The sequence below is a fragment of the Petaurus breviceps genome, unplaced genomic scaffold (genome assembly GCF_028583685.1).
Source record: "Petaurus breviceps papuanus isolate PSGF00001 unplaced genomic scaffold, PetGlider_PUasm1.0 175, whole genome shotgun sequence".
NCBI lineage: Eukaryota > Metazoa > Chordata > Mammalia > Diprotodontia > Petauridae > Petaurus > Petaurus breviceps.
This window is the reverse complement of record NW_027185764.1, coordinates 67,729,104-67,754,647: the sequence shown is the minus strand read 5'-3', so window position 1 is coordinate 67,754,647 and position 25,544 is coordinate 67,729,104. Positions and strand designations below refer to the sequence as shown.

The window sequence follows — 25,544 nt, the reverse complement described above, 5'->3', positions numbered from 1 at the left end:
CACACACACACACACACACACACACACACACACACACACACACACACGTATCATTTAAGTTTTTTAGATAGCCTGAAAGCCAAGACAAAGACCAAGATTATGGCTGTTATTTCTAACCTCGGCTCTAACACTTATTACCTGTGTGACCTTGAGTACGATGCTCAGCTTTTGGGGACCTGTTTCCCGTGACCTCCAAAGTTACATCTAATGCTAAATCTGTGATTCTATGATTTGGAAGACCTAGATCCTAGCTTTGGTTCTTCCACTTACTATGTGACCTTGAGCCAAATCACAATCTCACTGAGCCTCAATTGTCTTATCTGTCAAATAGGAATAAATACCATGATAGCCAGAAGTAAAGGAGCTAGATAGGAGTTCTTCATCTAGGACTCACAGATCCCCAGTGGATGGATTTAAGAGGTCTGTGAACTTGGGAAAAAAAAGATTACATCTATTTACTTATTCACTAACTTCTGGTTTCCTGTGTAATCCTGTTTTTTATGGTATACATTTTTAAATGCTGTAGTGCTTCAGATGAGGAGCAAGGACATCACAAGGGGTCCATGTTATGACAAAGGTTAAGAACTCCAGAGATAGATGACCTCTTGAGGTTCCTTCCAGATCCATTTTATACCACTACCACTGAAGCCACAGGATAACCTAGCTGGGAGTCCACACCATGCTTATCATGCCCAGTGCATAGATTCAGTGTTTCCTCCTTTTCCCACAGCTCTCCTCACCTCAGATTGTCTCCTTGGTCTGAGCACTCATATTGTAGTTGGCCAGGGACACCTAAAATGAAGCTTTTAAGCTGAACCATCTCTAATGCCTGCCAAATCTCATCATCAGAATGTTCATCCAAGAGATCAAGGTTCATTCTCACAGAGCCAGGAAACAAGATTGGGTCCTTGGGAGAGAAGGGGAAAAGTAAAATCCACTAGTAATGCCCTAACAAAGTAAAGAACAGGGCATCCCCCCTTTTCCACACCCAGATTTCTCTCCCCCCAACCCACATCTGATGCATAAAGCCCAACTTCCTAGGAATGACTAGTAATGGTTTTCTCCAATAACTAACTACATACCTGAGGGATGATGGTTATTTTGGACCTCAGGGCATAGAGCCCCACTTGACTGATATTCACCCCATCAATCCAGATCCCTCCTTCTGCAGCTTCAATGAGCCTCAAGAGGCTAATGGTGAGGGATGATTTCCCTGCCCCTGTCCGGCCAACAATGCCAACCTAGAGTGAAGACATGAAAAGGTGGCATCTTCTATTATTAGGACTAGCCTCCAAGAAACTCAAGGAAAACCTTAAGCTTTTCAGAGTAGGAGTTTACTGAGTTGTGGTAGTTACAGTGGATGAATTCCCACAGGAGGCCTTGCTCACCTTCTCCTGTGGGTGAATTTTCAGAGTCAGATTCTGCAAAGCCAATGCCAACTCTGGCCTGTACCTTAGGCTGTAGCCTCGAAATTCAATCTGCCCCATGGCAGGCCAGGTATGACTGATCCCATTATGGGGCAAAGTCCAAGGGGCCTACAAAGGAGGAAATACCAAAATTCACTTAAAAGGAGAAGAGAGAAGAAATTCACTTAAAAGAACTTGAACATGGGGTCTGGGCATGTCTGCCAGGAGGAAAGAAAGATGCCTTTCTCTAAAGGTTTTCCTATGATTGAAGGTAATATATTGAAATTAGAGGTCATGATATATACTTGGGGAGTCTAGGACTGAACAGGATCTTGGGACCCAACTAGTCTAATCTATCCTGGAACAAAAATCCTGTGTCCAACGTCTTTCCACAAGTGGTCATCCAGCTTCTTCTTAAAGACCTCCCCACCACAACCTCCACTGATGGGGAATCCACTAAACCCCAAGGCACCCCATTCCAATTATTAAATTAATTAAAAATAAATTATTATTTATCCTAATTTCCAATCCTTGCCCCACCCAAAAGTGGTAGATGAGATACAGGCATAGATTTCTGATTTTTGAAAAGCCAGGATGTCATGTCATGGGGCCAACTAGAAATAGGCACATTGTACCCTGATTGGGAAAGGTCACTATGCTTTGTTTGAAAATAGAGAAAGTAGAGGTTACCTCCTTGGAGGTTTTAGTGTAGTCTCTCATCCTCTCCACAGAGACAATGTTATTCTCCAGGTCTGTCCAGGAACGCACTGCCCAGTGCAGGATCTCAATCACCTGGCATGAATGAAGTGGGTAATGTCCCGGAAGTTTGTCCTGACAGCAAACTCTAGCTTGGTAGGCTGGGTGCTAGAAACATGCTCCTTTTATCCTACACAAATATACCCGAGGACCGCAGACACAGAGCTAGAAGAAGTCTCAAAATCCATGTCATCCAACCTCTGCCTCTTATAGATGAGGAAACCGAGGACCGTGGAGGCAAATAACTTGCACAAGGTCACATAGATAGGAAGCATCAGAAGTGGGATTTGACCCCACATCTTCTGTTTTCAATGCCAAAGTTCTTTATATTATACCAGCTCCCTTTTTCACTTGGGGACAAGCGATAGAAAGCAAAGCAAGTGCTCTCTTTTGGGTTGACCTTTGATCAGACCTTTTTTAGGCAGAGATGCTAACAAACATAAACATGCCAGAAAGATACAGATAAGAAAAGAAAAACAAGATGGCCCTGACCCTAGATAATCCAGACAACCACTGAGTAATCTGGCATTAAAAAACTTGGCCCATCATTAGGAGGGCAGAGACAAATAGCCATGTTTTCCAGTAGAAGAGATGGTTTGTACTGAAACATTCACATTTTTTCACCTCTTTAGGTCTAAGGGCATGCACATGCAAGATGTCTGACTGAGGTTAAAGGGAATCACTGTTGACTGTGGAACAGAGTAAAAGGAAGGCTATCATGGTCTTAATTTTGTCAGCACTAGGCTCCAACCAACTGAATGACTAAACTAACTTCTCAGGCACACTCACTTGCACTGAAGATTCTGGTATGAGTGCAGAAAATCAGTAGTCACTTATAGCTCTGCTCAGACCCTGGGCCTGGGAAGCGGTATTAGCTATATATTTCTCACTTACGGCTGCAGGATTAGATTCCTTTCCACCATCCACCTCACCCTCCCCAGCCTACCCCATTGTTCTGTAATTGGATCCAGGGAGAAGCCACAGCCTTCTTTCAAGCATACTGGGGTGTAAGACAATGACAGAAGTACAGAGAGAGGATGAGATGACAAAAGATGACTGGTACAGAGGGGATCCAGCCCTTGGCTCCAGAAGGGTGGAAAGCAGGTTGAAGGGTCTGGGAGACTCCAAGTTACTGTGAGCCATTGAGATTTGCTTCATCCAAGATCCTAAGCAATATCCCCAGGGTGGTATGCCTTTTTTAGCAGCTATTCTTAGACCTGACTTCTAGGTCCTGGATTTGCCACCAGTTGCCCAGGTAATGTTCTCTAGGTTTTCACAACACTACTCTTTCCTGGGTTTCATCCTATCTATCTTTCTGATACTTCTCTATCTCCTTTGCTGGATGGATCTGTCCAGGTCATGCCTGCTAACTGTGGGATTTCACCAAGGCTCTCTTCTGGGCCTTCTTCCACCTCTATACTATTTCGCTTGGTGATATCATTAGCTTTCATGGTTTCAATTATCATCTCTATTGCAGATGATTCTCAGATCTACTTGTCTAACTCTAACTTCTCTCCTGATCTTCCGTGTTATATTTCCCCCTGCCATTTAAGACATCTCAAACTAGATGTCCATCTTAAATTCATCTTAAATTCAACATGTCCCAACCTGATTATCTTTTCTTCCAAATGTTCCCCTCTCCTTAACTTCCCTGTTACTGTCTAGAGCCCCACCATCCTCCCAATCCCCATCTTCCCACCAGACTGGAAGCCTCAGTGCCATCCTCAACTCTTCACTCTCACTTCCAATATCCTAGAGCCACTCAAGTCCCGTGGCTTTTGCCTTCATGGTTTCTCCTCCATATGCCCCGCCTCTCTGTCCTCTGACAGTGCAGCTAGACTGGCACAACTCCTCATTCCCTCACAACTGGACTACTGGTCAGTGACTCTGCCTCAGGCCTCTTTCTGCTCCAGCCTATCCCCCCCTCAGCTGTAAAGTCACCTTCCTAACCCTATCACCTCACTATTCTGTAATCTCCAGTGGCTCCTGCAGCATCCAAGTCCTTGGTCTGGCTTTTAAAGCCCTTTCTAACCTGGTCCCTTTCTATCTTTCCAGCCTTCTTATACCTCACTCTCCTCCACATCCTCTGCAATTTAGTGGCACTATCCTCCTTGCTTTTCCTCACTCCTCCTACCAACTCTGAGTTTTCCCTGGCTGTGTCCCATGCCTGGAATGTTCTTCCTCCTCATCTCTGCTTCCTGGCTCAAGTCTCAGCTAAAATCCTACCTGCTACATGAAGCTGTTCACAGTCCTCCTTAATCTTGCTACCTTCCCTCTGAAACTACCTTCAGTTTGTCCTCTTTATTTATTTGTACAAAATCATTTGCATGTGCTTTCCTTCGTTATACTGTGAGCTACTTGAAAGCAGGGACTGCTTTTTGGTTTTCTGCTGCCATTCTTTGTATCTTCAGCTCTTAGCATTAGGTAGCTGACTGACTGACTTACCAGATGTTATACAGCTCCTTTTACCTGTGAGTACCTTAGTTTCCACATCCATTGGAATAGGTGACCTCATTGGATCATAACTATACAATAGAAAGGAACCTCAAAGTCCACTTAGTTCAACCCCCTCATTTTACAAATGAGGAAACTGAAGCCCATAAAGGTTAAGTGACTTGTATAAGGTCACACAGGTAGGTCATACACAGGACCTGAACCCAGGTCCTCTAACTGGAGCCAGGTCTCTTTCCAGCCCCATGCTGCCTACAGCTCTCACATTTGCAGAGTCTTTTCTTGGACCTTGGAGACTGACTAATATTCAGGACAAACTGGCTTCTCTGGTCTGCCCACTATCAGCTACCTGAGACAGAGAAGGTCAATGGAGTACCTGGAGAGACATTGAAACAGAAAAGCCCACAATCCCTGGACTGAGGTCGGACTTGCTGAACACAGCAAAGAAAGCAGCAGTGAAGATGAGAATATTTCCCAGGATCTCCATATTGGTTGCCAGCCACCTGTGTGACCCAAGAGAGGAACAGATTTTTTTCAAGTCAGGGAGAGGTTATTTTTTGGCCTCTTTCTACATTATCATCTCATATATCAACACTTAGGGTAGTTTACCCCATGTGGGGATTTCTGATGATTAGGCCTAGTGCAGTCAGTGTATTTGCCCTGAGACACAGCAACCTTGGAGGACTGGGAAGACCCTGGGGTTCCCTATAAATAAGAAATCCCTTTCTAGCACTGGAAGCCAAGGTCTCCCTTTTTCTTTCTTTCTTTCTTTTTGGAGTGGGCAAGGCAAGGCAGTTGGGGTTAAGTGACTTGCCCAAGGTCACACAACTAGTAAATGTCATCAAGTGTCTGAGGCCATATCAAAACTCAGGTCCTCCCGATTCCAGGGCCGGTGCTCTATGCACTTTGCCACCTAGCTGCCCCTATGACTCCCTTTTTCTAGACAGGATGTATCAGTATGAGAGACAGACAGCAGGAGAAAGACCCCTAAAGAATTTTGCACTGGACACAAGTTACATATTTTGCTAGCAATTAAATGACACAAACAGCAATCCATTTCCCATCTCCCTGCATTTGCACTAACTATACCCCATGACTGGGATGCTCTCCCTCCCCACATTCACCTCTTAGAATCCCTAATTTCAGGGGGCATCTAGGTGGCGCAGTGAATAGAGCACCGGCCCCGGAGTTAGGAGGACCTGGGTTTGGATCCAGCCTCAGACACTTAACACAAAAACTAGCTGTGTGACCTTGGGCAAGTCACTTAACCCCAATTGCCCTCCAAAAAAAAAGAGAATCCCCAGTTTCATTCAAGATACAGTTCAAACACTACCTTCTGCAGGAGGTTTTCCCTGATTTTTTTCCCCACCACACAACAGCTACTACCTTCTCCTCTAACATTCTCTTTCATATGTTCTGTAAATTGTATGTACCTATTTATATGCATATTGTTTTCCCCATTAGAACATAAGCCCCTTGAGGGCAGGGCTTGATAGTAAGAGATTAATATATGTCTGTTACTATATTAATTATAGATATAATTAATATATGTCTGTTGCTTGGCTGGAAAGACATAATAAAAGCTTGCACACCTGCTGTCCTACAGAGAAGATCTCACCAGGAACCAGCCAGGTAGGGACTAGGCTGACTTGTGGCCCATTCAGGGAGGGGGAAGTTTAGGTTTTGTACCTGTAGGCTAACTCAGTGCATCCTCAGTTACTTGGCTCCCCCGGAAGCCCAGTAGAGCAGTTTTTTTTTAAAGCAATTGGGGTTAAGTAACTTGCTCAAGGTTACATGGCCAGTTATTTCTGGGTGTAGTGCTAAGTATCTGAGCCCAGATTCGATCCCCAGGTCATCCCGACACTGGGGCCAGTGCTCTTACTCGCTGAGCCACCTGGCCGCCCTGAGTAGAGCAGTTTTTAGCTCCTTCCTTCTCTCTTCCTAAAGGAAGAAAATATCCTTATCCCATCCCATAGAATAGAGGGTGATTATCAAAGCCTTTGTTTGCCATCAGGAGAATCACTGACTAAATGATCTTGGGCAACTACATATTTCAGCATGGGAAATTTTAAAAACAAATTGGAGTACCTACCAAAGGGTAAGCAGGGCTGGTGTGTGAGGCAGAAGAAATGAAGGAAAGGGAACCAGACCATATGATTTATCTCATGCCCTTCCCAAACCCAATGCAGGTTCTAATTGCAGGGTCTTCACCTCCACCCCCAATTCTCCTTCTCTTTTCTTTAAACTCTTTCATACCTGTCAGCAACTACCCTGGGGAAGCTGGTTCTCTGGTGCTTATCTATCCATGAGTCATTCTGTACAATAAACTGGTCCTGAGCCCGGAAGGCCCGGATCACAGCACCCCCTTGGAATGTCTCTGAGATGTGGGAGTAGATGGGTGAGCGGCTAGCTGACTCCAAGCGCCTCAGCTGGCATGAACTGGCAACAAACAGACTCTGAGGTAGGACAGAACAGACAGAGCACGTCATGAGGAGGGTGCCCATAATACAGCAGGATTTAAGAGTAAAGATAAAGGGCTGACAGAAACCAGCATGGTAGGAGTGTTGAGCTGGGGTCAGGAAACCCGAATTCTAGCCTTTTTTACTTCACTACATTAGTGTCACTCAACATTTCCAGCACTGGATTTCCTCGGCTGCCACTGACCTTCTGGGGACAGCAAGGAAGACTGTCACAAGAGTACCCAGAAATGGCTTAGATATCACTAAAAGGAATTGGATAAATAACCTTTTCTCCCCCAAACCCAAGAGAGAAGTGTCCTAAATGTTTCATCTCAGCCAAGAGATGACTGTGGTTATATGGAAGATGATAATTAGCTATTCTTAGTTTCTGTTATGAATGAAAAAATTAACTTCAGTATGAAAATAGAAGGTTAAATTTAAGGAAGAACTGTGGCAGTACTGAGGGTTATGAGAAACAATGGAATAAACCAAGGAGAACAAATTTCCCGAGAGATCTATGAGAACAGATGAGAAGCCCATCTGTGTGCAAGAGTCCAAGTTGAGGAGTCTGGCTTGGATATGGGGAATGGCATCCTAAAGTACCAGGAGAGATGAGTGATGTGTATACTGTATTCTTCCTCCCTTTCCTTTCTTGGAATTGTGTCTCCACTATATTCTATACCTGCAACACAATGTAGAGAGCCATGAGGGGCAGGACCACCACAGCAGCCAGGGGAGTAGTTACCACTACCACCAAGATCACCTCCAAAAGTCCAAACAGGAAGCCTAAAAAAGACTTGAACCTGTCTGGGATCACAGCATCAATGGTATCAGTCTCCTTAGAGAAGCGATTGAGCAGATTTCCTATTGGTGTCTGCTCAAAGAAGGTCATGGGAGACCGGGACACATCATGCAGGAGCCCGCGGAACAGCTGTTGAGATGCTCGGACTCCCCCCAGTAGGACAACTGCAATGGCGCCAAACCTTCCAATGGCTAAGAATAAAAGCAGGAAATAAGAACTCATGGTACAGTGGAAGGAATACTCAAGTTATAGTCAGAAGATGTGGATTAGGATCCTGACTGCCATTTGCTACTTGTGTGAACTTGGGCAAGTCACTGAATGTCACTGGGACTCAGATTCACCATCTGCAGAATGAGTTGGGCTCAGTGTCCTCTGGGGTCCCATCTGGCTCTCAGTTTATAATCCTGTGACCCCAAGGGTGCCTGTAGGCAGAACAACTGGAAGCTAAGGGAGAGAGAAAAGAGGGTGGAAAGTGGGAAATAGCTACAGGGTTCTTTTAGCTAAGACTTTGTCATTAGTTGGCAGTGCAAACTTAGGTGATTCATAATGTCTACAAGTCTATTGTATTATCTGTAAAGTCCTTTCCAGTCCTAACAGGTCATAATTAAAATGGATTAAGTGGCTTATCCACATAGCTAGTAACTGATACAGCCCAGGACTGGGGCCCACTTCTCCCTGTGCCTCAGTTTTATCATTTATAAAATGGCTGTGTGGTTTGTTCTTTTTCTCACAGAGGACCGTGACATCAGGAGATGATGATATGACTTGCAGTTGACTTGGATTTGAGTGAGGGAGGGCAGTGCAAGGTCACCAGCCTCATTTTCTCCTCCAGAGCCATCTGGGTCCATCGGCCTGATACTGGAGATGCCCCAGGATGCAGTGGAAGACCTTGGCCTTTTTAAGCTAAAGTCTTTTTGAGTTCTCACTTTTGAGTGAAATGCCCATTCAGTGAACAGGCCTGTTGAAGAAGTGAGTCAAGGGATGGCCCTTTTAATTAAAAAAATAAAAATCAAATTGGGAAGGAAAGACCCTCAGTCTTACTGGCCAAAAGAGAAATTACCATTGATATTCACTCTGAGCCAAGAAGTAACCATTAAGTGGTGCTTGGGCAGGGACCTATAGTCGTCCAATAAATGAGATCCAGTATGAACTGGGTTTAAGGTATGGTCTTTGAGAAAGAAATCTAGCCAGTAAGCCCCAAGAAAACTAGGTAGGTTTCAGTCATCCAAATTTACCTTCCTTTGGTCAGAGTATGATACTCCTTTTCAGGAAAGAAGAGGAGAGGAGGAACTGAGTTGCCCAGCTAGAACTGGCCAGCTGGGTCCCCATTCAGGCAGCTTGGACTACTCACAGATTGTGGTTTGTCCTTCCTTCTCAAAGAGGACCATGATATCAGGGAGAAGATGACATGACTTACAGTTGACTTTGATTTGAGTGAGGGAGGGCTGTGAGAGGTCACCAGTCTCACTTTCTCCTCCAGAGCCATGTGGGTCCAGTGGCCAGATATTGATCAGGGTGACTAGAGATGACCCAGGATTTGTAAAATGGAGATGATAGCTATATTGCCCATTAAATAAATTAAAGTTGTGAAAGTACTTCCAGAAAGACAAAGTACAACCCAAATGTAAAGTGGTATTATTGATGATGCAGAACTTGTGATAATTTAACAAGAGCTGGGCTAATCTATGAGAAAAGGGAGAATAAGCATTTACATAGCATCTACTATATGCCAGACGCTGGGCTAACCACTTTAAGAATATTATCTCATTTGATCTTCTCAACAACCCTGGGAAGTAGGTGCTGTTATTATCTCCATTTTACAGATGGCAAACAGAGGTCAAGTGACTTGCCCAAGGTCACACAGCTACTAAGTGTCTGAGGCCAGAATTGAACTTGGATATTCTTGACTTCAGGCCCAATGCTTTATCCACTATGCCACCTAGCTGCCTTGTAAAGGACTAACTAGACAAATTCAAAGTATGAACAAAATGGCTAGGATAAGAGGGAACCTACTAAAGAAACCAAATTGTTTAAGTTTTACATAACTCATATAATTATAACTCAGTCTCATTTTTTCATTAACAATCCACTCAAAGAATTCTGATAGTTCCATAACCTCTCTTGGCCTTAGTTAGTCACTTCATGTATAAACTGAGAGGGTTAAACTAGACAACCTCTAGCATCTAACATCTATGATCTAATACTTTGTTGGCTTACTCCCAATTATTATATAGTTCATATTTATACTCCCGAGTTATTACAGCTGGAAAGGGTCATCTAATCCAAACCCCTTACTGTTCAGATAAGGAAACTGAGACCTAGATAAATGAAGTGACTTTACCAAGGCCACACAGCAAATTAGGGACAGACATCACTACTTGAATGTAATGAAGCTACATTTCTGTAAAGATTATTCTAAATTCAATTGAATGTCATGAATATAGGAAGTGTCTCCTCCCAGTTAATCAGAAAATATAAGGTGAAAGTATATTTTTAAACAGAAAAAAAGAACCCGGAGAATTGTCAGGACAGGTTACCTATTCACACATGTGTGAGTGTGTGTGTGTGTGTGTGTGTGTGTGAGTATAAATAGAGGGGTGATAAAGGAAGTTACATTTGGGTGAGTTTTTGGCCTTCCTCCCATAGGGTTTGGTCTCCTGAGGAGTTTTTTATGCTGCTTTGGAAAGATTATCAGGTGCTACATGAAGATTTGCTTGGGAAAGGGGTTGCATGTTTATCTCCTACAACTCATATCTAACACATCTGGAATACAAAATGCATGATCCAGAGATTTCTTTGGTTTCTTGCTGTCAGCTCTTTTCTAAGGCATAGAAAGACCCTGGGAATCTCTTTTCCTGACTCAAAAGGATGGGGACAGAATCCAGGCTGTATTCAGAAATATAATAACTGGGTTGCTGATGAATGTCAGGGAGGGGAAAGGGAAGACTGGGTAAGCAACAGTTGAGGCATGCTAGTGGCTCTCAACTCTACTGAAGGGAAGAGAGAGCTACAAAATATCTTGGGGAGTGGATTGTAAGAGTGAAAGAGGAAAGACAGTGAGGAGAACAGCTTAGAGATACCTTGGAAACAGCCTAGTAGCCCAAAGACCCCAACCCGAAGTCCTGTGTGCTGCTGGGTTCCATTAACGATAGGGTCATCTGCCCAAAGACCAAGCCAGTAACCACGAGAGAACGAAAGTACCTGCTGACAGAGGAATAAAAACACCACGGAAAGGCAGATGGGTGTTCCCGCTGCCCTGAGGTAGGCCAGGTACAGAGCGATATTTACCTGAAACACATGACAAGTGCAGGTACAGTAGAGGGGAGGACAGACGGAAGGGGAAGGGGAAAAGAAGGGAAAGGAGACAAGAGAAGAGAGGGAGACAGAAGGGGAGACAAAAGAAAAAAAAATCCTCAGTTAAGCTTCTAGAAACCTTCTAGGGCAAAGAACAATGATTCTCAAGTCTCCCAACCAATCATCTGTCTCCCACAAGGACTGCAGCCTCTTCTCTAAGTCAGAGCCCTGGCCAGAGTCATTACACTCTCCTCTGACTTATCCTTCCACTCTTATGTCTTTTTTCCCCATTCATTTTCAATTAAAAAATACCAGGACATTTTTAAAAGGTTAAAAACATTCAGTAATACAGTGACCTACTAGGCTGTCACTGGGCAAAGGCCTGGGGCAGCAAGAGGTTAGTGAGGGGAGAAGAAAAGAAACGATTACCCTGCCATACTGTACTCTGTCGCCTTTAGTCAGCTGTCCGGCCATCCTGGTGCCCTCCACCTGGTTCTGTTGGGCTGCGCTGCCCTTTTCATGGGCATCCTCCATCGTGCTGCAAAAGAGGACTAGTCGTGAAGTCAGACTTCACTTCTGAATCTCTCCCTCATGGGCCGTCTACACTAGCATTTTAAAACCACAATTTTCCTAAGTTTGGCTTAGAATAGAATCATGAACCTTTGAGAGAAGAGTCCTCTGAGATTACCTCCTAGAGAATATAAAATGAAGGCCCACTCTGTGCGGTGGGCAGTATTTGTGCAAGACTCAGGAATCTTGTGCCTAATATCCCTAATAGACACAACCTCAATATTTCATGTATGGGTGGATTTTAAATGTATGGTGTGGATAAAAATTGAAAGGCAATAAACACACAGTTGGGAACCGCATTCATTAACTACTTGGGTTTCCTGCGTGGGACATAGCTGAGGAGCCAAATACTTGCCAATTATGCACCATTTTCCTTTTTTGCACCAGTTTTCCAACTTGATTATTTGTTTAATTAAGGCTGTCACAGCAAGGCTGCCACAACTGTATGTGTCTTGTGAAGGTCAAATATTTCCTTTATTTATATATTAACTAAAATGGCATTCTAAAGTCATATTAATTTGTTTCATTAAGGATTTTTGCCCTATCATATCACAGTAAAATATTTTGTGAACTTGGTATCTGATTTAAAAATGTGAAATTCAAATTTGCTTGAGAAATCATAAATTTATAATATTTTAATTTTAATATGTATAATTAATATTTGATGTAGTAATATTATTAGTATATAATTTTATAAAAATAATTTTAAAATAAATTGCATTGATATAACATGCAGCATGCATAACTTTTCAAAACATTTTTAACTTCTATTATCTCATTTGATTTTCGCAACCCCCCTGTGAAAGCAGGAATTGTTAACTAGTTTTCACAGGTGAGGAAACTGAGATGAGTTTCAGAGAGGGTAGTAAGAGAATTGGGGCAACTAGGTGGTACAATAGATAGAGCAACAGGCCTGGAGACAGAAACTCATCTTCTTGAATTCAAATCTGGCCTCAGAAACTTACTAGCTGTGTGACCCTGGGCAAGTCACTTAACCCAGTTTGCCTCAGTTTCCTCATCTTTAAAATGGACTGGAGAAAGAAATGACAAACTACTCCAGTATCTTTGCCAAGAAAACACCCCCATGGAGAGTCAGAAATGACTGAAAAATGTCTGAACATGAACATGAGTAAGAGAAACTGTTCTGCCAACCCAGATTTCTTATTCCCTCTAGTCTGGTGTTCTTTTCCATTGTCTCAACACTTTCATTGACCAACCTTGTAAAGGTTCTTATTACTTAATTAGATTTGGTAATAGAACTGTAAACAAGAACAAAAATTAATGAATTTTCTAATTGTTCTGTCCTGCTACTGTAGATACTATTCAGCATCGGGTCTTTGGGTCCTGATATATGCATATCATATGTTTATTGATTAGTATTACATATATAGAAGTCAGTTTTAGTGGGAAAAGATTTCTTTAACATATCTCAAATCTACCTTGCTTGCTTTCTCATTTATTGTAGTTTTGTGTTCCATATGCTAATCATAGTCTAATTTATTGGACAAAAATTAGAAATGAAAAGACAAAGAAATTTAATATTTGCTGCAGGTTTGCAAAACTGGCAGAACTACTTTTTTTTTTCAGCTTCCTAAGGCCACTGTTTGGGTCTGACTTGGGTTCTCATAAATATCTTTAAAGGTCTTGGGCCCGTATCTTTTAGACATGATTGTCTTCCTCACTTACTTATTCCTATGTACGGCATCTCAAAGGTGCCTTTATCTCCTCTGGGAAGCTGAATTTTGTATATACCAAATCCCACTCCTGCTCAATGCCACAGAGAAAGTCCTTGAACGTGTCCTAGAAGGAGGCTTCCTTCTCCCTGCTTCTGACACCGACATCGACTAAAGCCTGCTTGTTTCTCATATCTGATGCAAATCTCATGTCTTTACAGATATACAACATTATGTTCACTGATGCTTTGGGATCAGATGCTCTGAAAAAAGAACAAATCTCCCAAATGCAGAGTCATAAGAAATAAACTGGAACAATCTGTTTGTTTGTTTTTGCTTTTTGGAGGGTAATTGGGATTAAGTGACTTGCCCAAGGTCACATGGCTAGTTGTGTCAAGTTTCTGAGGCTGGATTTGAACTCAGGTCCTCCTGATTCCAGGGCTGGTGCTCTATTCACTACACCACCTAGCCACCCTGAACAATCTGCCTATTAACCAAATGATGTGGTCTTATTTGTGCCAAAACACAATGAAAGGAAAAGAAAGTTATTCTTTTGTACAAAGCACTAGGTTCTATGAGAGATACAATTAGGAATAAGATAGTACCTATCCTCAAGAAATGTATGAACTATGCTTGCTATTTTGGGAAGATGGGAGGGGGTGGAGGGAGAAAAGGTTGAAACTCAAAATCTTATAAAAAAGGAATGCTGAAAATTGTCTTGACTAATGTGGAAATATGTTTAATATAAATATATATGTAGAGCCTATATCTGATTACATACCATCTTGGGGAGGGGAGAGGTGAGGAAAAGGGATAAAATTTAACACTTAAAAGCTTGTTGAACTTAATGTTGTAAACCAAAAATAAATAAATTTTTTTAACAAAGAAAAAATTGTCTTTATATGTAATTGGAAAAATAAAATACTATTTACATTTAAAAAAGAAATATATAATCTAGCAGTGGGAGTGAGAGGGAGGGCGAGACAAGTCCACAAATACTTAAGAGTGTAAAGAAGGCTGTGATAGAAGCACACGAGCAGTGCTCATACAGCCCTTACATGGACAGAGACTGGAGATCCTAGCGTCCCTCTTGGAAAGGCAAGTTTGGTCCCCAGAGGGCTGCCAGCTACATCTCCCCATTAAGCTTCCAAAATTCTGTAGGAATTCAAGAGGAAGAGTAAATCACAAAGGACAAAGAGAAAATTCTGGAGATTATTGGTCCATATGACTGCTTCTCCCCCTTCTCCCCTCTTTACCAAACCGAGGAACCTCAGCTGGTACCAGGAACTTGTGAAGTTTTCTGGACTTCTGTGCACTCTTTCTATCCTGGGAATGCTTTGGGGGCGGTAGTATTACACTGACCTGTATGTTTTTCCTGCAGATACTCCACTTTCTGAAATGTTTCTGGAGCGCTTCTTAACTTCTGAAAGTTTTATTTCTGAAAGAAGCATTTTGGGGAAATGGGACGTTTCTCCCGGAAGCTGTCTGCCTCAGAGGATCAGGGAGACTTTAGAGGTTTGATGCAGGGCTCAGGAGGACTATTTGTATACCGACCCCCTCTCCTTGGGTAGAAGCCTAAAGAGACCACTCCCCTCCCCCCCAAAAAAAGAGATAGACAACTCTCTGTACAGTCTAAGGGCAGCGAATTACCTTGGCCCTGATTGGCCTCTTCATGTTTTGCCTGGCCTAGGAAGTCTACAAAAGGGCCATTCCTCTGTAGTAGCTCCTGATAGGAGCCACTCTCAGCAACTGCTCCATCTGCCATCACAATGATGTGATCAACCTGTACTAGGATGTGGACTGCATGGGTCACAAGAATACGAGTCTAGGAAAGATATAAATTAGAGCTGTGTATATTGGTTTAAAAGGTGCTTTAAAAAGAATTTATGAACTTAAACAGCAAGCATGACCATTTCAATATATAAAGAACAGGGGATTGTGTATGAAACTGTGGACTTCCGTTATGTGCAATATCTTTTTAGAAAAGTGTTCAGCTAAATCCCAATTAGCATGAATTCTTGAATTTTGTGGTCACATGTATTTTAATTTGCACTATTTGAAGTTATATAAAGGTATTTGGTTTCAGTCCACTGGAAAAATGTAGTACAAATTAAAATCATGAGACCACTCACCAGGATTCCTTGTTTGCACTAATTAGGACCAAGCTATAGATTAAATTTAATATGATAGCAATACAACTTCCATATTGAAGACACAGATTCAGTAACTTAGTCTCCTATAATCTTTCCTTTTCCCCCTAAATCTCTTTTTGGGCAGAGATGACTTGGGAAGACATATATTTAGGGAAGACACACTGGTCTGACCTTAGAATTTTGGCTTTTAAGCTCATAGGATCATAGATTCAGAACTGGAAAGGAGTTTGGAGGCCAGCAAATCCAAACACAACGATTAAGTGACTTGCTGAGCATCATACAGCTTGTATGGTGGGATTTGAACTCAGATCCTTCTGACTCCAAGTCCCACACTCTACCCACTACATAGAATCTTGAGACTAGGAAGACTTTGAAGAAGTCATTGAGCTAAACCAATTCCCCATAGCTAACATTGCCTATTAAATATCCAAAAAAAGATGGTAGGGGCAGCTAGATGGTGCAGTGAATAGAGTACCAACCAACCAATTTGGGTAGACCTGAGTTCAAATCAGACCTCAGACACTTGACACACTTACTAGTTGTGTAACTTTGGCAAGTCACTTAACTCCAATTACCTTGCCTCCCCCCTCCAAAAAAGATGGTAGTCTTCCCTATGCATAAGGATTTCTGGAATTGAGTCAGATTTGAGGATCACTTTTCTATATATATGCAGGGATATAAACTTGCATATGTATTCATGTACTTGAATATATAGGGCCTACTTCACTTAATATTGCTGAACAGTATGTAATCGAAATTGTATTCACTGTCTTATTCTCCTATTGACTTCCATTATAATTTTGGAGATTCTTCCTATTTATTTCTGTTTATTTCTCTCCTGATAGCAGTTTCCAAGTTTCTCACTTCTCCATGCTGCTTCATCTACAAGTTTATCAATAAACACTTAAATACCCAAGATGAGATGAAACATTTAAAGGAGCCCCCAAAGTGAAAAATTCTGTGACTTGAACAATGTTCTAATTAGGTTGGGGTGACTGGCATTTTACCCCATGGTGCTGGAATTTATTCATCCTCATTCAGCTGGCAGGAATAACTAAGTTCGGCAACTAGTTATCAAGAATATTGAGTTAAAATACACTTTTCCCCTGGCCTTCCAGGTCCCCTTCCCTCTCACTTGTCCTGCTCTGTCATGAAATAGCAGACTCTGTGTGGTTGGGGTGGGGTGGAATCCCAGCTGTCTCTGTCTTCCTTTCCTCTAGGGCTTGTGTCCTGTGGCTTGTGTCGTAAGGTCTAAGGTCTCTTACTCCCCCTTCTGCCCAACTGAACTTATCTTAAAAGAAAAAAATTGTAATGCTTTTTTTCTGCAGCTTTTTGTGGTCCAGGGAGCTCTAGTGTACAGGTATTTGGTTTAGATATAAGAATTTCTAATGGCAGCTTTGGAAGTGAATTTTCAAAGTTTCAACTACTAGATTTTTCTCAAAGTGGGGCCCTCCTGTATATGTAACTTAAAATTACCCAAAATATAAACACACTCACTGAGTATTGCCTATATGTCATCTTTGTTGTACTAATTAAAATATAAGGTCTTTGAGGGCAGGAGATATATTTCCTATTTGTCCTGTAGCAACTAGAAGAGTCTTTCACATTCTACACAATGTGTAATGTGTTATATAGTAACAGAGGAGAAAAAAGAGACATCTTTGTTCTCTTCCTTGAGGAGAAGATAGGAAAGGACAGAAGTGATGGGATAATGGGATTATTTGGAACTCAGAATGGATGAGGGCTGGGTCCTGGTTAATTGTGAAAGATTACTCTGGTCTGAAGCTTCTAGGGCTGGGATACATAGGCAGGACTACATATTTTATATGTCCTATGAGTACCATACCACTCCCTGGAGCAATCCACCTGGCCCAATGACATGGTCAAAGACATGCTGGCCAACATGAACATCCAAGTCTGAAAGAGGGTCATCCAGTAGGTAGATAGATGCTTTCTTGTACACAGCACGAGCCAGACTCAGCCTCTGCTTCTGGCCTCCAGAAAGGTTAATGCCCTGAAGAAGAGGATCCAAGAGACTGAGTTAGTCCTGAACACCTCTACATCTCCCTGTTGAGGTAAGCTGGATATTCTTTGGCTTGGCTAGCTTCCTGCTGGCCTTGTGATAAAAAGAGGACTAGTTATTAAGTCCCCCAAATCCCCTTGAGAAAGACTACAGTCTGGAATACAGAGGGCTACTTCCCAGAGCCCTCACTAAAATGAAACCTAAAGAAAATCATTCAAACCAAGAACTTGAAATCACAACTTCGAATAAGGAAGTGAACATAGTGGTTTCAGATTGGTAATTTTTGGCTTCTGTGAATTCTCTAAGGAGTAAAGATAGGAGTTTATAGGATCATAAAGTTCTTTTTAATATATGAAACTGTGGGTTTCTATTAGATACAAATAGGTGGTATAGAGTATAGAGCTCTGGATGTGGAGGAAGGAAGACTTGAGTTCAAATCCAGTCTCAGACACTAGTTGTGTGACCGACCATAGGGAGGTCACTTGATTTTAGATTCCTCATCTGTAAAATGGGGATGATAATAACCTACCTCCCAGGGTTGTTGTGAGGATCAAATAACAATATGTTGCGGTTCAGTCATTTCAGTCCAACTCTTCATGACCACATTTGAGGGTTTTCTTGGCAAAGATACTGGACTGGTTTGTGATTTCCTTCTCCAGCTCATTTTACAAATGAGGAGCTGAGGCACACAGGGTTAAGTGACTTGCCCAGGGCCAAATAGCTGGTAAGTATCTGAGGCTGGATTTAAACTCATGAAGATGAGTTTTCCTGATATCAAGCCCAGTACTCTCTTCACTGTGCCATGCAGTTGCCCCTTAAAACATCATAAAAATGCTTGCTATTATATAAAACTTGCTTTTTTTTTCTTTTTGGAGGGAAGAAAGTAGGGCAATTGGGGTTAAGTGACTTGCCCAAGGTCACAGGGCTAGTAAGTGTTAAGTGTCTGAGGTCAGATTTGAACCAGGTCCTCCTGACTCCAGGGCCGGTGCTCTATTCACTGAGCCACCAGCCGCCCCCAACAACTTGTTTTTCTTTAAAAAAAAATCAACATGTACTTTTCGAAGCTATTCTTCTATTTGTGAGATTCATGCACTTTAAAAGAGCTAGAGTACTGAGCTTGGAATCAAGAAGACTTATTTTCCTGAGTTCAAATCCAGCCTCAGACACTTACCAGCTGTGTGACCTTGGGCAAGTCACTTAGCCGTGTTTCCTTCAGTTTCCTCATCTGCAAAATGAGCTGGAGAAGGAAATGACAAGCCAGTCCAGTATCTCTGTCAAGAGAACCCTAAATGGGGTCATGAAGAGTCAGACAGGACTGAACAACAACTTGCTATGATCATCTGTGTTCCTATGATAGACCTACCAAAGATCAAATCTCTAGTTAATGGCACCACCTTCTACTCCAATCCCTCTTAATACTAGTACCTTCCCTCTGCTGATTATTTCCTATTTATTCTATACTTAGTTTGTTTTTACATATTTGTTTGCATGTTGTCTCCCCCCATTAGACTGTGAGCTCTTCAAGGGCAAAGGACTATCTCTTGCCTTGGTATCTCCAGATCTTTTTTTTTTTTGGAGGGGGGAAGGCAAGGCAATTGGGGTTAAGTGATTTGCCCAAGGTCACATAGCTAGTAAGTGTCAAGTGTCTGAGGCTGAATTTGAACTCAAGTCCTCCTGACTTCAGGGCTGGTGCTCTATTCACTGCACCAGCTAGCTGCTCCCTGGTATCCCCAGATCTTATTTACTGACTGGTTGCACTGGACTAGAATACAGCTTTCTCAATTCCCAATTGTTGGAAGGACTCCCTTCACTGCTTTTTACTACATGAATATTTTTTCTTTTTTTCCCTTCTTCCTCACTCATCATTCCTTATATTCTCATTTTCTTCTTTATTCTCATCATCCCTAGAAATGCTTTACCAAATGCTGCCTTCAGATAGCACTTAGATCATATAGAAGCATCTAGGTGGTGCAGTGGATAGAACATGGAACTTGGAGTCAGAAAGACCTGAGTTCAAATAAAACTTCACCCACTTAGTAGCTACATGACTCTGGGCAAGTTACTTAACTTTGTTTAGACTCAGCTTCCTTCTCTATAAAATGGTGATAATAATGGTACCTCCTCTACTAGTGTAAAGGCTAGAGGGTGGCCCAGATTTGGCTGCCCTGGAAATTAGGAAGGGCACTGAGATATGATAGCTGACCCACCTGTTCACCTATCTCTGTGTGGATTCCAGCAGGAAAACTTGCAAGGTCTGGACACAATGCACAAGCCTCCAGGACTCTGTCTAACCATGGTATGTCCAGTTTCTGCCCAAAGCACACATTCTCTTCCACTGAAGCATTCTGGATCCAGGCTTTTTGAGGTACATAAGCCACTGAGCCCTAAGGAAGAAAAAGCCCCACACAGAAAATATCCCAAAGAGGGCAAAGATTTGTAAAGAAAGTCCCCAAACACACCAAAATATTCATAGCAGCCCTTTGTGTGGCAGCAAAGAACTGAAAACAAACAAAAAAAAAAAACAAGTGCACATTGAACGAGGAAAGGCTAAAGAAATTGCAGCACATGAATTCAATGCATTACTACTATGCTGCAAGAAATGACAAACATAAAGATTTCGGAGAAGTATGTGAAGATTTGTATGAATTGATGTAGAATGAAGTGAGAAGAACCAGGAAAACAATATATACAATGACTACAACAATGCAAGTGGAAAGAACCACAGCAGCAGCACCATCAAAATTGAATGCTGTAAAGTTAGAATAGATATTAGAAGGCACTTCTTGCTTCCTTGCAGAGCTGGGGAAGTATGAGCATAGATGAGGTTGCATCAGTCCCAGCAACCCCTCTAGACTGGTGGGTCTAGTCTTGGGTGCCATGTCCTTATTTTATTGATATCTTTTGTTTTTAAATCACCTTTACTTCATAATATATATGTCCCTCTTCCCTTCATCGGAGATCTATAGGAAGGAAGAATAGGAGGAAGGAAAGGAGGAATGAGGGGGAGGGAAGGAGGGAAGGGAAGGTGAGAAGAGAGGGAAGGGAGAGGAAGGAAAGAAGGGAGGAAGGGAGAGAGGAAGGAAGGAAAGGAGAAAGGAGGTAAGGCAGGAAGGAAGGGGACAGGAAGGGATCGAGGAAGTCTAACAAAACAAAGTAAGACATCAATTGAGTCTGACAGTACATGTAATGTTCCATACTGGGTATTATGATTTAAGAAGGAGGCCACTAAACTAGGTTGTGTCTAAAGCAGGATGACAAGGATGATGAAGGGGCTTTAAACCATATATGAGATTTGACTCAAGGAGGATGTTTAGCCTAGAGAGAATCCTTAAATGGTACTAGATAAATGGGACTCTCTTATCCAATAATGTTGTACATGGCTGTCCCTCTTTTATGGATGCAGAAAGTGAGGTCTGGAGAGGTTAAGTAACTTGCCCCAAATCAGAATTAATTATGGTGAATCGAGGATTAGGATCTGGGTCTTCTGATTTCAAATCCTGAGTTTCTTCTGGGAATTCTTGATTGCAAACAAAAAAGACTAGAATATCTTTGATTGGGGGCTGAGTTCCTACAACTGCTTTTTCCAGGACATAGAGAGAGGGTGTCTGTGACCTTACCTTAATGTTCACATGTCCCTCCAACTTGAACAACTCCCCCAGGAGCGCTGACAGCAATGAGGACTTCCCTGAACCCACTGAGCCAATTACAGCAAACAAGGAGCCCCGTGGCACAGTCAAGTTTATTCTGATAAACATGGGGTAAAATAAAGAAAAATATGGGAAAGGGAGATAGACTCCCCTGGTAAGGGATCATAGACTCAATCTATGAAGACAAAATAAAAGTGTTAATGATCCAAATACTGATCCATTGTAGATCAATGTCTTTCCTAGACTTTGCAATTTGAGGCCTACCTCTGGACCTGCCAAAGAACAACCAGGAGTGGGGATAAGACAACTTTTCTTCCTAACCCATGTCCAACCATTTGTTCATCCACCAACCACTTACAATCATATTCACTTAAGTTTAACAAGAAAGTGACAGGTGCCTACCAAGTACAAGAGCCTTGTGGAAGGCAATGGGAATAACACAAAGACAAAAATGAAAAACAGCATCTATTTTATAAACACACATATATTTCTTAGCCTTCTCTTTCCTCTCCATCATGATCACTTTCCAACTATGCTGGGAGATACATGGCAATGGAATGAGAGAAACCAGGCTACTGTGACATACATGTACTAGAATCAGGGCTGGGGAACCTGTAGCCTCGAGGGCACATGTAGCCTTTTAAATCCTTGGGTGTGACCTTTTGACTGAGTCCAAGTTTTATAGAACAAATCCTTTTATTGAGGATATTTTTTCCGAAGTTTGGATTCAGTCAAAGGGTCACACCTGAGGACCTAGAGGGCCACATGTGACCTCGAGGCCACAGGTTCCCGATTCCTGAAATAGTAGTGATAATAAGTGATCTCTATGAATGAGGCCCAAAGCCTCTTCTTTTTCCCTCACTGATGGGTTTGGATATTTGTATTATCTGTCATAAATTCTCATCACAACCATCCCTAAGAATGGAGGCCTGGAGCAAGGGAGTGTTAAGGAACTCTGAACTCAGCAAGTAAAGGAAAGGGTAGCCAAGATGTTGGACAGACGTGAGCTATTGGCTATGAGCCTTAATTATCCTCCCCAGACTGTCCTTACCTTAAGCATAAGTAATTGCTGCCCCAAAAATAGTTGCTGAAAGACACTGAAAAGTCACTAGACTTCTTTTAGTGGGGAAATCTGGCATCTATAACTAATCTGGTAGAGCCATAACTAAGGTATTGTCCTCATAAAACAACAATTTAGAAAGCATAAAAATGTAATATCTGCATTCATCAGAAGTTGAAAATAATATAAATTACCATCCAATTAAAATGAATAATTTGGTAAATAGGAAGCTACCTGATGGTTTTCACTGTGAACACCCACCTGTAAGCCACCAAAGTAATGAATTCCCCTTTTTGTTTAACTAAATTAATCTTAAATTATGAATAATAATAAATAATGAATACATAAAATATTTTTCTCATGTCATGAATTATAGGGTCTATTTGGAAATTTTTTTTTGTTAAATTTTGTAAAATTATTTTATGTTACTCTCCCTGGGTGCCAAAATTTCTAGTTACAGTTCTTGTCAACATTTGCTTGTTACCCATCATGGTTTCCCCTCATTTGGTATATTTTTTTCTTCCTTTATGAAAGGAGGTTTGGCAAATGCCACAATGGAGAGACAGGCTCAACTGCCTGCCTTCAATGCTTCCTTGAGATCCATTAACACTAGAATAAGAGGGAAATGGCCAGAAAGTATAGATTAATATAGCCTTATCAGAAAAAGAAACAAACCCTCAAATCTACAGAGGATAAAAAGAAGAAATAAAAATCACTCACAGGTTCAGTAGATGTTTGGATTCGAAAAACATCACTCTCTGTCCCTGGTATGTTTTTAGAATTAAAAAAAAAAGTTGAAAAAACCCCAATAGTTTTATACCTTTGAAGGCAGGGAGAGTTTTCCTGAGACCATGCAAAGGTGCCATCTTGGACAGAGATGCATTCCTTCCCTGTGATACAAAGATGTCTTTCAGCTTTGAGAATCCTGTTTGCACATTTTCTTGGTTCTTTAATTCCTCTTCCTCCTACCCATTCTGGGTTACTCACATTAGTGACTTGTCCCTGAGTCTCAGTTTCCTCATTTGTAAGGGGTTGGACTCAATGGCCTCCAATGTCCCTTCTAGTTCTCTATGTATTATTCTATTTTTATTATCATTTTCCTCTGGAGATGAGGTGAGGATATTAGGGCTAAGGAGAGAGAGGAAGTTTGGATACTTTCATTTGGTTTATCATAGGCTCTGGAAGGATTGGTAAGGGATGGACATATGGAATTAGGGAGAGGAACTGAAATCAAAGGATTAGTAACAAGAGGCTTTAGCAGGTACAGTTTATGTGTTTATATTTGACTTCTCAAGACTGATCATCCTCTCCTGCTCCCCCTTCCCCACTCTGCCCAATGTCCAGTTCTTAGTAAGCCCTCAAGAAATACTTGTTGATTAAAGTTTTTTTTGCTTTTTTTGGAGGGCAATTGGGGTTAATTGACTTGCCCAAGGTCACATGGCTAGTTTTTGTGTTAAGTGTCTGAGGCGGGATTTGAATTCAGGTCCTCCTGACTCCAGGGCCGACGCTCTATTCCCTGCACCACCTAGCAGCCCCTTGATTAGAGTTTGAGGTAACTTGAGGGGAGGGAGTGAGGGAAGGAGAAAAAAATATGAAATTCAAATTCTTTATAAAAGTGAATATTGGGTCAGCTAGGTGGTACAGTGAATAGAGCACCAGCCCTGGAGTCAGGAGGACCTGAGTTCAAATCTGACCTCAGACACTTGACACACTTACTAGTTGTGTGACCTTGGGCAAGTCACTTAACTCTAACTGCCTTGCCTTCCCTCCAAAAAAAAAGGTGAATGTTGAGAACTCTCTTTATATGTAATTGGAAAAAATAAAATACTATTAAGTGTTTGTGTGTGGGAAGAACTCTGTTCATGAAATTTCCCAAGATTAAAATGGCTATGTTACTTAGTTGAAAAAGCTCAACTATCATTGGATTTTTCATTACTCTTTAATCATAACACCATTTCTTTGTGTATTTGTCTTGGGTGGGGGTTGAGGAAATGGAGAAAAATGGCAAATAAAAAGAACTACTTAAGATCTCAGGGAAATAGAAGAAAATCATTTATCTAGAATTCAGCAGTATCTGGGAAAGAGGTCTCCCCCACAGGTAAATTTCCAAAACTTACCTCTGACATCCAACACTTGAAACACATAAAATAAAAATCATTTAAAAATGTGTTTTCTTCTGTATATCTTTAACCTTTTCTTGATGACTCAGTTCTCATTATGAACAGTGGCTATAGTGACCTCAGGGCTTACTGAGGAGTATGGGGCTATTATCCTACATGACCTCAGACTACAATGCTTTTTAGGTTTTTGTACCTACTTCTTACACTTTTTCTGACTCCTCTCTTGCATTTATATATCACTTTTGGCTGCTGTCAGTAAGATATCATTCTCTTTGTCCCCCTCCCCTTCACTCTAAGGGTGCACAAACCAATATGTATCAAAGGTGATAATTGAACTTAGGTCTTCCTAACTCCGAGGATAATTCTTTATCTATTATAACATGTTGTCTCTCCTTTGTACCTCAAGGTACAAGGTACCTTTAAATAGCTCAATTAGTAAATTTAAAAACCCCAATGTGGACCTGTAGACTAAGCTCAGTACCTACCCATGGGGCTTGTGCTAATTGCCCTGGGCTCTACCTCTTCCAGACGAAGGAAAGCAACTAAGCGAGCCAAGGAAATCCAGGCCTGGGGAAAAAACAGAAACAGAAACAAAACAAAGTTTACTGGTTGAAGACTAATACAACAGGGAAAGAGAGACCGTTCTGATGTGATTCCTTAAAGATCTATCTTCTTTTTTCAGGGAAGGAAGAACAAAGATGAAGGAAGAGTTATTCTCATACAAAGAACTCTAGGAACCATGAAATCAGGATTCTAGTGTCACTCTGTCTCTAGGTAGCATGTGACTTTGATTGTTTTACCTCACTTCTCTGTTTCTTAGTTTCTCCACCTACTTTAGGGTATCTACCTTACCTATCTCATTAGTCTGTTATAGGGCAAGTAAAAGATAAAATAAGATACAAAAGATACAAACAAATAATGAAAAGATGTAAGCAAATAAAAGAGATACAAACAATAAAAGATACAAACAAATGAAAAGATACAAACAAATTAAAAAGATATAAACAAATAAAAAGATACAAATAATGGATACAAGAACATTTTGAAATCGTAGCAAATGCAAACGATTATCTGGTTTTTCACTTACTAAAAAATTGTTCTTAGAATCTATCATTATGGGAAAGAAAGGA

The 25,544-nt window shown here is 41.5% G+C and overlaps 1 protein-coding gene across 1 annotated transcript in view; it reads right to left on the bottom strand.

Annotated features, from left to right (window-relative positions):
• Nucleotides 1-25,544, bottom strand: part of ABCC6 (ATP binding cassette subfamily C member 6) — a 67,584-nt gene that overhangs the window by 2,589 nt on the left and 39,451 nt on the right. Inside the window, exons 14-29 of the mRNA XM_069085300.1 lie at nt 24,900-24,981; nt 23,115-23,184; nt 21,205-21,331; nt 19,795-19,971; nt 17,411-17,578; nt 15,062-15,236; nt 14,774-14,849; nt 11,598-11,706; nt 10,955-11,162; nt 7,755-8,065; nt 6,870-7,069; nt 4,990-5,116; nt 2,097-2,198; nt 1,389-1,535; nt 1,083-1,241; nt 741-907 (exon numbers count right to left, since the gene is read on the bottom strand). Of these exons, the coding sequence (XP_068941401.1) occupies nt 741-907; nt 1,083-1,241; nt 1,389-1,535; nt 2,097-2,198; nt 4,990-5,116; nt 6,870-7,069; nt 7,755-8,065; nt 10,955-11,162; nt 11,598-11,706; nt 14,774-14,849; nt 15,062-15,236; nt 17,411-17,578; nt 19,795-19,971; nt 21,205-21,331; nt 23,115-23,184; nt 24,900-24,981 (2,405 nt within the window). The remainder of the gene's footprint in view (nt 1-740; nt 908-1,082; nt 1,242-1,388; nt 1,536-2,096; nt 2,199-4,989; nt 5,117-6,869; nt 7,070-7,754; nt 8,066-10,954; nt 11,163-11,597; nt 11,707-14,773; nt 14,850-15,061; nt 15,237-17,410; nt 17,579-19,794; nt 19,972-21,204; nt 21,332-23,114; nt 23,185-24,899; nt 24,982-25,544) is intronic.